This window comes from Gastrolobium bilobum, unplaced genomic scaffold (assembly GCF_033153095.1).
Source record: "Gastrolobium bilobum isolate Gb01-03AN ecotype WA unplaced genomic scaffold, APGP_CSIRO_Gbil_v1 utg12205, whole genome shotgun sequence".
Classification (NCBI taxonomy): Eukaryota; Viridiplantae; Streptophyta; class Magnoliopsida; order Fabales; family Fabaceae; genus Gastrolobium; species Gastrolobium bilobum.
The window spans coordinates 84907-97780 of NW_026899230.1; the positions used below are offsets into that span (position 1 = coordinate 84907).

Below are 12874 nucleotides of genomic sequence, written 5' to 3' on the forward strand. Positions count from 1 at the left end.
TATTTGGAGTCAGAATTGTCAAATTATGTCTCGAAAATCATTTTACTCATTTTAGCTCTACCGGGTAATTCACAAGAATGCAGATCATTCGGCAGAACGCACTGTTCATAACCTAGTCATGATTACAGTCAAAATACTCGAAATCACACTCTGAATCTAATTATGGCATTTAAATTCTTAAATTAAACCTCTAATCAAGATTTACCAGCTAGGGTCATTATTAAAAGAAGAGAAAAGGAAAAAAGAAAGAAAAAAAAAACAAAGAAAAAAGGATGGAGTGTGAGAGAGAGGTGATAATATTGGGGAGGGGGGTTTCAAGTCATTAATCACCTCAATTAAAAATATATTTAGAGTGACTCCTAAAGGTAATTTAGTTGGCAACTGAATTTGTAAGGGTTTTTGCTTGGACCAGGGGTTCAAACTCTATCACAAGTAAATTCTTGGAAAATCTTTGGAGGCTAGAGATATGTCTCTTTTCTCGAAGTTATAATTTAGGAAGTCATATGAATTAATTAATATTAACTAATCATTAATTATACTATAAATACCAACCGATGATTTTCGTCCATCAACGGTTGAGATATGGTATAAGACTTGTTAGTTTTAGAACCTGCCCTACATATATATTGGGAAAACTAATATTATGTAACATGATATAAAATTTTTTACCCACTCACCCATTTATTTCCGCACCAGGATTTTTTATTTTTTGTTTTTATTATATGTATGGAACCCACATGCATTTTTGTTTGAGTAGGAAAAATTATTTAGATTATGTTACATGATGATAGTTTTACCCTATATATGCACCACTAGGGTTAGCCTAGTGGTGTGGGGTGTGTGTGTAGTGTGTTGTGTTCAATTTCTTGTAACCTCCAAAACAAAGCTTTACCATATATATATATATATATATATATATATATATATATATATATGATCAATTTAAACCCACAAAATATCCCTTATAAAAACATCAAAATAGATATAAAAGACAAACATATGAGTTTAGGTATGGAAATAAAAGTGTTCTTTTGATTACCAAAAAAAAAAATTTCTTTTAAAAACAAATTGATTTCCGTTTCCGAAGTTAGCCCTTTGAGAAATATATTTAATATTACATGTGTACCAAACTTGGCATACCTATTTATTAAATGAGAAAAATTTAAAGGGACATAAAGATAAATATAAAAAAAATAAGGGTTAAAATGAAGAAAAAAAATTATCCATTTTAACAGAGTTTGATACACAAAATGTACCAAAAGTTTGCTCCCTTTTAGCCATTGAATCAATTAAGATGGTATGTTGAGGTTTTTAATAAAGGGAAATGCTAGTAAGCGATTAAGCGTGTAAACGGTTCATAGTTTTAATCCTCGGATTGACAAAAACACTCGTGAAATGTGCGTGCATTTTTAAGTTAAAAAAAAAACCTGAACACCATTTAACCCAAACTATATGAGATAAGCATTAATAACATATTTAGCTATTTTCTCAACTACAACCATTTTGGACGAGTTCAACAAAAACATGAACACTTCCATCGCTATTTCAATTATATTTTATGAGATTAGTATTTATTTTTTTAAGGACATAAAATTATATTATTTTAATCAAAATTATAGTATTTTATGCTGAGAGAATGAGTTACAAAATAGAAATCACGGTGTGAGAAAATGAAAGGTTTTTGTAATTTAAATATTAAATACAAAATAATTATTTTAATTAAAATAACTGTGGTTTGAAGGTACAAACATTTTTTTTCATATTTTATTTCTATCAAACTTCTCGAAAGTACATAATATTCTGCCAAATTTGAGCACTTGCATTCTCTATTCAACAAAATCTCAACACATGCATTCTCTATTCAGCAAAATCTTCTTTTACAAACTCTCCCATATTCTCTATTTCAATAAAATATTAACAAAATATATAACATCTTGGGTGCTGACGAAGACGTGAAGTGATCGTCAGTGCGAAAAGGGCATGGTGCAGAAGGGCACAGACAGGAGCGACTCCTGACAGGCTTTCAGTGACGGAGGTACATGAATGAATCGAATCAACACGCGTAAGAGAGAGATTCCAGAGACTGTGCTGGTATGAGACAGTATAGTTGATGACAGGTTATAAGAATTAATTCGTAGTACCTATACTAATAAGATGCATCTAGCTTGCAGTAATTTTGGGATGGGTGAAAATTTTTCCAGAAAATGTGCAAGTGAGGAAAAAACATATAGGGATTTCAGAGACTGTACTGGTATGGAACGATACAGTTAATAATAGCTTATAAGAATTAATTGGTAAGAACTCTATAATTAAGCATGTTTGACAGTAGTTACAAAATACTTCAACGTTGAAATTCTCCATCATCATACATTCAAACAACAAAGTGATTACATTTTTTATATTACTAACAAAATTATTATGATGATCAAATTGCGACAAAAAGACAAATCCAGTGCTCTATATTACTATACTAAATCTATAGATCAGTACCAGCAAAGCATGGAAGGGAAACCTTACCTAAAACCATCCTTCAGATCTTGTCCTTTTCTCTATTTCAATCTTGACAGGTTGTCCAACACTTCTGTATATATGTAACAAACGCTTACTCTCTAATGCTGAGGATAATAAGCAAACACAGGATTAGGTAGAAATAATGCATATCACATTCAAAAATGTGTCAATGTCACGCATTTGACCAAGAATGTGTGTGGCAACCTCGTCCTTTACCTTCACTATGCTCTCACTTTAGAGGAACATCTCACCGACACAAAATCCACAAACACAAAACTCCAAAATCTAAGCTCTTTCCACCCAAACAAAACAATTGTGCAGTTATGGCATTATTGTTGACAATGAAACGTTAAATTATTATGATGGACACAAAAACCCTACCCTTCACTAAAGTCACGTGGCACGGCACGTGGGTCACATGAACAAAGTCTTTAGAAAATGCAGTGTTAAGGTACATGCAGGTCCATCATAGAATGGTCAACACCCAAGTTCCTGCACCTTGCAACTTTGATTTCAGTGCTGTTTTGACTTTGGTGGCACCATTGAAACTTGGATTTCTTGGGCAATGTAGCAACTAGCAAACCAAGTGGCTATTTAATATGATGGTTGGCACACCCTCTGATCAGGATTTTCTTTTTATTGCCTTGCACTCTTCCATGTGATATGTGATGTGTGTAATAAGGTTCCTTCACTAAACTTCCTACTTTCATGGTGGCTTCATTGAAAATTTTGAAATTTCATTCTTTTCAGATCTCAGATCCACTTTACAAACTTGGGTCCTCTCCCCCATTGTCCACCTGCTCCACATTAGTGAAATTCTTTATTCTCATAATTTCCCATCAAATATCTTTTCTTGCAATCATTATATTATGACAGATAACTTTTACTCTTTAAATTATTATATTCTGCACAACTGTAAAGAAAAACAAAAAGGAATAAAATAGACAAGATCAAAGATTCTGTTTCATATAGCCACTCGGTGAAAGTAATGCAATCTTCTCAGCAATTTAACTGCTACAGTCACAGTTTTGCTTATTAGTGTTAGATGTTAATTCATTTGCTTCAACTTAGAACTCTGAAGTATAGTATGCTGTGACTGGTTAATCTCTATCTTCCTTCAAATATTTTAGCCTAAGAATATGAAGAAATTTTGGGTTTCTTTCTACTACTTGTTTCCTGCAATCATTCTTGTTCTATTTACTCCTACTTCAATTGCACAGCTAACACCAAGTGAGAATAGAATTATTTTCCAAGTTCAAAAACTTCTTCAATATCCTCAAGTTCTTCAAGGATGGACAAACTGGACCAACTTCTGCTTCCTCCCTCCATCACCTTCCCTTAAGATAGTGTGTTCAAATGGTCATGTGACAGAATTAACTATTGTTGGAAACAAGAGCTCCCCATCTTCACACAGCCCCATAACAGCTTCTTTGAATTCCATTCAAACTCTTTCAGCAAGCTTCTCCATTGATTCTTTATTTACTGTCATGACAAAGCTTTCAAATTTAAAGGTGTTGTCATTGGTGTCCTTGGGCTTGTGGGGTCCTTTACCAGCCAAGATCAACCGGTTCTGGTCTATGGAAGTGCTAAACATTAGCTCAAATTTCATTCATGGAGAAATCCCATCATCAATATCATCAATGAAGAATCTGAGGAGTCTGGTGTTGGCTGATAATCTCTTCAATGGAAGTGTCCCAGATCTCACAAGGCTAACTTCTCTTGAAGAGCTCAATTTGGGTGGTAACAAACTTGGTCCTGAATTCCCTTCTGTGGAAAACAATCTTGTGAGTATTATCTTGAGAAAGAATTCTCTGAGATATCAGATTCCTCCCCAACTAATGCACTTTGATAAACTTCAGATATTTGACATCTCTTCCAATGAAATGTTTGGAAATATCCCAACCTCTCTCTTCTCTCTTCCTTCCCTCCAGTACCTAAACTTGGCTACAAACCATCTAAGAGGTAACCTCTCAGTGAATATAGCTTGTAGTTCTGCACTAACATATGTGGATATCTCAAGCAACCTTCTGCAAGGAAAATTACCATCCTGCCTTGGTTCATTGTCTTCAAAGGCCAAGGTACTATATTCTGGGAATTGTTTGTCAACAACCAGAAAGTTAAATGATCAACAACATCCATCTTCATATTGCAAGAAAGAAGCAGCCTTAGCTGTTAAGCCTCCTCAAGCTAAAATGGCGAAGAAGGAATCAGGTATGGAACTAGGCCTAGTACTTGGTATAATTGGAGGGGTTGTTGGAATTGCAGCACTTCTGGCTCTACTCATTGCGTTCATCTTGAGGAAGTCCAAAGCAGAAAGATTAGATCATAAGATTCACAGATCTGTTGCTGATAAATTTTCTGCCCGTGCTTCTTCAAGACCAAATATTGATGCAAGTAAGGCCACCATTATGTTCTTTTCTTTTCTTTTCTTTTTATTAGTATTTTTTCAGTAAGTCCATCGTAAATCCAAATAGTCCGGTTTGAGCACCGTCGTACCTATATTAGAGATGGTTCTCCAATCATTAAATTTTTTCATTCTCAAATTAGGAGAAGAAGCTCCCTATCATCTAAACTATTGTTTTTTGTTTTATTATTATTAACTGATGGTATGATAAATCGTATACACATTTATACCATAGTTATTACTCCCAGTTGGTTTAGATGTTTATTCAAATTCTTATTCCTTCATTCAAGAGATGCATTAATCTGGTTTCTCCTGTGGGAATAGGACGTGTTCCTCAGACAATGAGGCTAGCTGCAGTTGGACTGCCACCATACTGTATTTTCACATCAGAGGAAATTGAAGATGCAACAAACAACTTTGACCCATCAAATTTAATAGGAGAAGGATCACAGGGACAGGTAAAAATGATTTTTATGGATTCCTAACTTGTGCTCCATAATGAGATGGAACCCACATGACTAAGTTGTAATGGCATTTATCATCACAGCTATATAAAGGTTGGCTCAGAGATGGTTCAGTGGTCCTAGTTAATTGTATAAAAATAAAGCAAAAGGGTTTGCCCCGCAGCATTATGCAGCACCTAGAGGTATTACCCAATTTGAGACATAGGCATATAGTGAGTGTTCTAGGACACTGTGTAATTACTCACCAGGACCCTCCCCAAACAACAAGCACAGTCTTCGTTGTATTTGAACACGTCTCAAATGTTTCATTAAGGGATCAACTTACAGGTAAACAATCACAGAGAATTTAATGCAAAGAAAAAACAAAGGTTTGGATATCCCAAAAAATGTAACATGAGTCTTCATTCAACAGATGGGAGAAAGAGGGAAATGCTGAAATGGCCACAGAGAATGGCAATCAGCATAGGCATTGCAAGAGGAATCCATTTCTTACACACAGGAGTTGCTCCTGCCATATTTGGCAACAATTTGAAGATTGAGAACATTCTGTTGGATGATAGTCTCAATGCAAAAGTCAGTAAATACAGCATTCCTTTGCCATCCAAGGTTAGAACACACTACATAATTTGATCGTTCTCTCAGTAATATATGCATGATTGCATCATCTAGAACTCTAACCTGCAATGGTATCTGCCTTGACCAATTTTCAGAGTGCACTTAGTGAACAAAGTGCCCCCAAAAATATTGGCAGGTATTTCTCTGCTTAATAAACTCTTTCTTCTGTTTTATTCCATTGTTGTATCCTAAGTATAATATGTTGTTAACCCCATATGCAGCACAAATAATGCAGAAAAGGAAGATATCTACCAGCTTGGTGTTATTCTACTTGAAATTATCACTGGCAAACAAATTACATCCTCTAGTGAAGTAGAGGAGCTGAAGGATGAGGTATTCATAACACTTTTTGTTGTTAGATATCTTACAAATAAAATAATAACAAATTTTAAAGTTTTCTAATCTTACATAATAGATGTTTTAAACCCCATTGAAGAATTGCAAGTGCATAATCTGATTGCAACCAAAAAATATGGAAACCAAATCAAGATACATATTTTGCTTATCTTTGATTATCTCTTTAACATGTTCAGCTGGAGAAAGGTTCATCAGAAGCAGCATCAATACTAAGAAGTGCTATTGATCCTTCCCTGAGAGGAACTTATGCATATGAATCAATGAAGACTGCAGTTCAGATTACAATGAATTGTCTATACAAGGTTTCTAGTAATCGGCCTTCAATAGAGGATGTTCTGTGGAATTTACAGTACTCAATGCAAGTTCAAGAGTCGTGGACCAGCAGTGGAAACCTCAGCACAAAATTGTAAACCACCTGTCAATAACAAATGTTTGCTAGCATTTCATAAGTTCATTTATCATAATGAATAAATGATAATGTAAATATGTAATCTCTTCTATAAGGCCAAAAAACACAATTTGGCCTGCATTTTTCCATATTATTGTTATTATTATTATTGAAGTTCCTATCACATTTGTATTTCTGTTGGATTCGTACCAATCCTTTGTTCCTTTGGATTACCATGGTTCCAATAAATCATAAGATTTTTCTTCTCTTTTTTTCTTTTCTTTTTCCCCAGATGCATACATAGAACTACAGGCTTTATTATAGTATTTCACTTTGGAGTTAATCTGATATCACTCATTGAGTTTTGCCACGTCACAGTACGATTTGTGGGATATTTTATACTGAATGTACAATATTTTAAAATTTGATTTCTCTATAATAAGGGCTGCCCTTCATAAAATAAAGTGCGAAATTTTAATAGTTGATTGAAAAATTAAGTAAATTATAATAACTTCATAGTTTATTATATATGTGCAAGTATTTTGTTGCAATCTATCGTCTAAAATATCAATTTTAAAGGAGCAAAATTCTATAAAAAAAATAAAAACAAAAATAAAATAAACCTGCTCTTAGGGGTCAAGGTTCAGTCGAAACCAGTTTCTCAGGTTTCCTCCTTCCGAGGCCGTTTACAATCTTACCTAGGCATACATTTCCCTAATCTAAACTTTTGTCTGGTAAAAAGTTCTCTACAATTGATTACTAACCTCTAAGTTTGATTATAAAAACAAACACATGTTACCCAAAAAAAAAAAAACACAGTTCCAATCAGTTAAAGGCATAAATAAACTTGAAGACATCAACAAAAAACCTCTTTACTGTATGGTTAATTAAGAACATCAACTTTGATAAAAATAATCAATTGAAAAAGTTGTCATGTATACCAAGTATTTTTTTTCGTGTAAGGTAGATATTTTTGACTTTTTAATTAATAATATTTTTCAATAAAATTAAGGTACTTAATTGATAAGTCCTCAAATAGTGTGTAATACTTGTACTGGCATGGCATGTACTCCTTGCTCCGCCTTTACACTTTCCTAAGGCTAAGGACAACTTTTTTGTAGGGGCTAACCAAAATAGTCTGTTTAGCTACAAGTCATCATATGTTATATAATGATGAAACAAATGATGGTTTGAGTAAACAAAAACACATATGCGCACCACATGGACAAAATAAGACGGAACATAAATTCATAGAAAGTTTGAGCAAGCACATTGTCAAAGGGGCTAGAAAAACATAAATGTTGTTTTCAAGTCTGGTGATTATTCAATAAAATACTGTGACAACAAAGTGCCAGGGTGGCTCTATGATGATTAATCAGCAGTCCAACTCTGCTCAACTATCTCACGTACTCTTCTGTTGTATTCACGCTTGTTCTCACTGAACATCCGAGCAGCTTCAGAATTTGCTGGAGAATTTGGGTTTGGATCACACAACAGTGACTGCTACAAAAAAGCCATATTAGTGAAATATAACAAGAATCAATATCAATGCACAATAAAAACATTATATATTCTATTAAGATATGAGTTCGTTTTTTCTGCAGTTACTGCAAATAAGTTATTTACAGTAAGCCCAATACGACGTCGTTTTGAGGCGAAAATCATGGTATTTTTGTAATTTTAAATTATTTCAGGATTATTATAGTCTTTATAATTATAATTTTCTAATCTTTCAATCTCAAAACGACGTCGTTTTGGAAGTAAATGCAGATAACTTATCTGCATTAACTGCAAAAATATTTTTCTGTTAAGATATATACAAATTCTTAATGTGTTTTTCTTGGTTACTTTGTTCTTTATTTTTTCTATACCCCTTGTTCCCTTGTACTTCTCTCGTTTTCTTATCTATAGATAGATAGATTGATATGAATTCTTTAACATTAAAGAGAAAATGAAGCCAACAAGGGTTGGCTCAATTGGTAGGATAAAACAGCAACCACAAAATGGACTTAGATTTGATTCTTACTAGTGGACTTTCATTAATAGGTCATCTATAAATACACCAATGTAAGCCCTTGCTAAGGCTCACGTCCCTAGAGTTTGGGCTTACAATTACAATGCATGTGATTGTTATTTAAACCTTGTACACTTGTCAAACAAATCATAAGCGGGTAATTGACATGGTTGATGACCTGATGTTACCAAGAGAAATGCTGACTCGTGTAGAGATTGAATATAAAACATCAGTAGGGCATAACTAATGCTTGAGGAACTAGCAGACTTAAGGAAGAAAAATGAGAGTCGGAAGCATAAAACTATAGTTGAAAGTTCCAATGCTGGAATGTGTAGAAGAGAAACTATGCAATATAGAAAATGACAGAGAGAAACATGTAGGTGATACACAACGACTAAAGACATGGTTGAAACTAATGGGGAAGCAGAGGAAGGGGTGCAGTAAAAAACCAAGATTTAATAATTACTTGTGAAATTAACTTTAAAGTTTGGGTTTCCCAGTCTCAAATGACAGAGTGAACTAAAATGGTTTGGATATAAGACTGCAACACCAAAAAATGAGAGAATTATATTGAAGACGGATGAATCGGAACTGCACATGAATCTACATATGACACCTAGAGCGAGTACACAACTCTAATTGAAAGAAAGGAAGTGGTTTCTTGTTTCATAATTTCATAAGTCAATGCAGGTAAAGGCACACACAGAACATAATCAAAGACTCAAGTAATTCAAGTAATATAGAAGAAAAACAATCTGCATAACAGATTTTTTCTCTTTTTTCCTTGGTTGAGCAAATTATATTCAACATTGATACAAACTGTATAGTAGACAAAATTGATGGACTGGGTACAATCAAATCATTTTAGCCATTTATTGTCTTAAAGAAACACCAAAATATCAAGTGAATCACAATTACCTGGATTGAGGTAAGTATTGCAGCTACATCATAAATTGGGCTCCACTGATTTTGTAAAATGTCCAAGCATATACTGCCATCCGCATAAACTAAAATTGCCAAGTAAAAAGGGGCTTAGAACGAGATAGAAAGTTATTATCATGCTAACCAAAATTCATATCCATCAATTTAAATTAAGATATAACATTTTTTTCAAACAAATAAAAATATGCACTGCTTGATCACATTCTAGTAATTGTTAAAATTTTCATGAATTTGGTATCTAAGATCAACATTTTAAGTTATTAACTTTGTATGATTCAACAGTCAGATTGTTTTAAAATAATTGTCTAATAAAGTTATTAGATGGTACAAGTATGTCAATTCTTATACAGGTCTCAAAATATCCTAATCATTTAATATTTGGGAAATATAAGAATCATGTTGCAGGAATGGCACTGTTCATTCCTGCAACAAGGATACGGCGTCGTATCCTGATTTTGGTTTGACTTTTTTTTTTTAAGCGTGGGACCCACACTTGATTTGTGTGTGTAGGAAAGTGCTCTTGTCATGTCAAATGACAAAAAGGGAACCCTTAATATTTATATATGAACTTTTAAGATCTCTACTTTAATCATATCAATCCCCAAAAACAGCTTGTGCAGGAAAGAGATGTGAGATACGAGAAAAGGGCCATTTCATCCTCTATACATGTTTTTTTATTACAGAAATTTAGCATGCATTTAAATATCTAAAATACAAATTTTCTTTTAAACAAATACAAATAAATTTGAACCGCATTACAGGATGCCGTTAACAAAAGACTAACTTTATTAAGGGAAGAAAAAGTGATATCAACACTCTATAGAACCAAAGTGACAAACCTGGACAGTACTAAACAATAATGTATGTTTTATTTTAAAGATAAACTATTCTTAAAGAAAGCTTGCAGGAAGACAAAATCACCACCAGTGTGCAGAAACTGTTTCTACAATAACTTCCAAAAGCCAGATTAATTTTGTAGTTTTTTTTTTAAAGAAAAAAATACTTCCCATTTCAGTTTGAAGTTGTTAGTTTAAACATAATGGTAACCCTCATGCATTGACCGCATAACTATTTCAAATGATATTCTAACTCCAAAATGGATGGCAGGGTAATTTTGAACTTACTGTTTGGATGAAACATTCGAGAAACAAAGCGCACTGTAGGTGGTTTATTAGGATAATCCTCTGTGAACTGAAGTGTCAACTTAAACGTACCTGAAAAACACAGATGAAAGTCCAGAAATTAGAAGATACAGTGTCCAGGTATCATTAAATATTCATGATACAGGTCAATTTAAACCTTCTTTGTCTACAATTGGAGCAATAACCCAAAAACTAAACACCAAAAATACATCAAATAGTAACCCTTGTGTGACACACCTACAAGTTGAACACATGTTTGTATGAATCAAATAAAAGAAAAGCACCATATTTGACACTTCTAGTAACACCAACTTTCATATCTATCAATTACTTGTGAATGAAAATCTGTTCATCCACTACCTATCGATGTAGTTCATTCATATACAAGAAGTCACAAATGATTACTATAATATGAGAAATCAGTGACACAACATACGAAGTCTTTCAGTTAAATGAAGTAGAAGATATAACTGTACCTCCATCCCAGGGGGTGTCATCTGGTCTGGAAAAGCAGCAAGAAAAGCACAATTAGATTGCTATAATATATATTTAATTAACCAAAAACCAAAACCACAAAATAAAGAGCAATATACAATTAAGAAAATTGAAAGTTTTCAGGATTTGTAAACTCCTACACACCCAAAGATAACAGCATTCCAAAGCATAATATTGTTGTCTTGAGGAGCTCCACTGATGCCAGCAGGTGGATCTTGTTGCAACCTTTTAAAATCTCTCATCAGTCTTTTCCTTGAAGGAGTCGACATCCTCACCACCTATATCTCAATCAAGTACAATCCAAACAGTAGTAATCAATCATTGACATGCCCATGTGCATAGAGAAACAGGTGTTAGAGAAAAAGGGAGAATAATACATCAAAGGTTCAGAGTAAACAAACATACAGACAATAGAGCTAAATTTATTTTCTCAGAGCTTAACAATCATCAAGCCAATAATACTTAATAAGCAAACTCTAGAATTTACTGAACAACCGAAATCCATATGCATCAGAGAGTTAAAAGATGGGTTCATTTCACTCACAGACTCAAAACAAAAAAGTGGGGGTAAGCTACTTCATGATTTTAAAGACCACATAACAAGAAAACAGCAGAATCCAGAATTTCCAAACACCCATAAAACTTTCTTCCCACAATCACAAGCCACAAGTCTTAGTAGATACCCTAGATCGACTTTTCCATTTCCACAAAACATATCAAACAAAGATTAATAACTAATAAGCAACCAACACACCAAACAACCAACTAAACAAGTTAAGGGTTCTTGGAATCAAACACCAGAGTAATTAAACTGGGTATGAATTAATTTCATGAAAATCCATTCACAGAAAACAAAAAACGGATTTTTAAGGGAGAGAGAGAGAGAGAGAGAGTTCTGACTTGTAAGTGAAGAAGGGTGTGAGAGCAGATGCAGACACAGTAGAGAGAAAAGATTGAAGCTTGAAATGAAGAGTGAAAAACCCAAAAAGGAAATAAAAGAATGTGAACAGAGAATTTAGCTTTGTCAGAGAAATGCTTCCATGGCCACCGGCTGCTTAGAGAGAGAGAGAGAGAAAGATTCTTTTGTTACAATTATTTTATATATGGTCAGCTCAGCGGTCCCAATCCCTAATACACTCTTTCTCTCTCTTCTCTAAAGTAAGTGTGTGTGTGTGTGTTGTGTCGTGTGTGTAAGTGTAATGATGAGGGTCTTTCTTGTCAACTTGCTAGAAACTCCCAACACGCCATGAGATATTTTAGATAGATACACACACAAGTTGCCTCATTGACCAATAAAAATCAAAAAATCGAAAATAAAATTAGGAATATAGTAGGAAAATCACAAGGGTTGTAGGGCATAGGGATTCAATTTTAATTAGTTTCCTTAAAACATTTCTTAAAATATTTAGAACGGTCTTTAGCACATTTTTTTAATTAAAAAAAATAGGAGAAACCTTCTCTTTGCAAAACGTTTCACACTAAATTTGATTGCCATACCTTAATGCAATCTCAAAAAGAACCTTCCTCAAAATTAAAATGAGA

General features: G+C 33.6%; 2 protein-coding genes across 4 annotated transcripts; one reads left to right on the forward strand and one right to left on the reverse strand.

Moving 5' to 3' along the window:
• Positions 1–3536: 3536 nt before the first annotated feature.
• On the forward strand, positions 3537–6906 carry LOC133288665 (probable LRR receptor-like serine/threonine-protein kinase At1g14390). Of its 2 annotated transcripts, XM_061486481.1 has the most exons (7): positions 3537–4905; positions 5240–5373; positions 5463–5706; positions 5792–5985; positions 6090–6130; positions 6216–6327; positions 6528–6906. In XM_061486481.1, exons 1-7 carry the CDS (start codon positions 3651–3653, stop codon positions 6759–6761), a joined length of 2214 nt encoding a protein of 737 aa, XP_061342465.1. In that variant the 5' UTR covers positions 3537–3650; the 3' UTR covers positions 6762–6906. The 2 variants fall into 2 exon arrangements, with proteins under 2 accessions (XP_061342465.1, XP_061342467.1); XM_061486483.1 differs by lacking the exon at positions 6090–6130 and having other exon boundaries at positions 5792–6000; positions 6205–6327.
• Positions 6907–7880: 974 nt separating this feature from the next.
• On the reverse strand, positions 7881–12478 carry LOC133288630 (ubiquitin-conjugating enzyme E2 2-like). Of its 2 annotated transcripts, none has more exons than XM_061486441.1 (6): positions 12233–12478; positions 11477–11616; positions 11314–11339; positions 10820–10909; positions 9672–9760; positions 7881–8239 (listed from the first exon to the last, which is right to left on the reverse strand). In XM_061486441.1, the coding sequence occupies exons 2-6, from the start codon at positions 11599–11601 to the stop codon at positions 8111–8113; spliced, it is 459 nt and encodes a 152-aa protein (XP_061342425.1). In that variant the 5' UTR covers positions 11602–11616; positions 12233–12478; the 3' UTR covers positions 7881–8110. The 2 variants fall into 2 exon arrangements, with proteins under 2 accessions (XP_061342425.1, XP_061342424.1); XM_061486440.1 differs by having other exon boundaries at positions 11477–11610; positions 12233–12474.
• Positions 12479–12874: the final 396 nt, after the last annotated feature.

What these genes read in the sequence shown, in the direction of transcription:
- LOC133288665 (XM_061486481.1), top strand. Translation starts at nt 3,651, where the DNA reads ATGAAGAAATTTTGGGTTTCTTTCTACTACTTGTTTCCTGCAATCATT. An exon ending in AAGACCAAATATTGATGCAA is followed by an intron (nt 4,906 to 5,239) that starts GTAAGGCCACCA and finishes CTGTGGGAATAG; the next exon opens with GACGTGTTCCTCAGACAATG. An exon ending in GAGAAGGATCACAGGGACAG is followed by an intron (nt 5,374 to 5,462) that starts GTAAAAATGATT and finishes TTATCATCACAG; the next exon opens with CTATATAAAGGTTGGCTCAG.
- LOC133288630 (XM_061486441.1), bottom strand. Translation starts at nt 11,601, where the DNA reads ATGTCGACTCCTTCAAGGAAAAGACTGATGAGAGATTTTAAAAGGTTG. An exon ending in TCGAATGTTTCATCCAAACA is followed by an intron (nt 9,761 to 10,819) that starts GTAAGTTCAAAA and finishes TGGCAATTTTAG; the next exon opens with TTTATGCGGATGGCAGTATA. An exon ending in CAATACTTACCTCAATCCAG is followed by an intron (nt 8,240 to 9,671) that starts GTAATTGTGATT and finishes TTTTTGTAGCAG; the next exon opens with TCACTGTTGTGTGATCCAAA.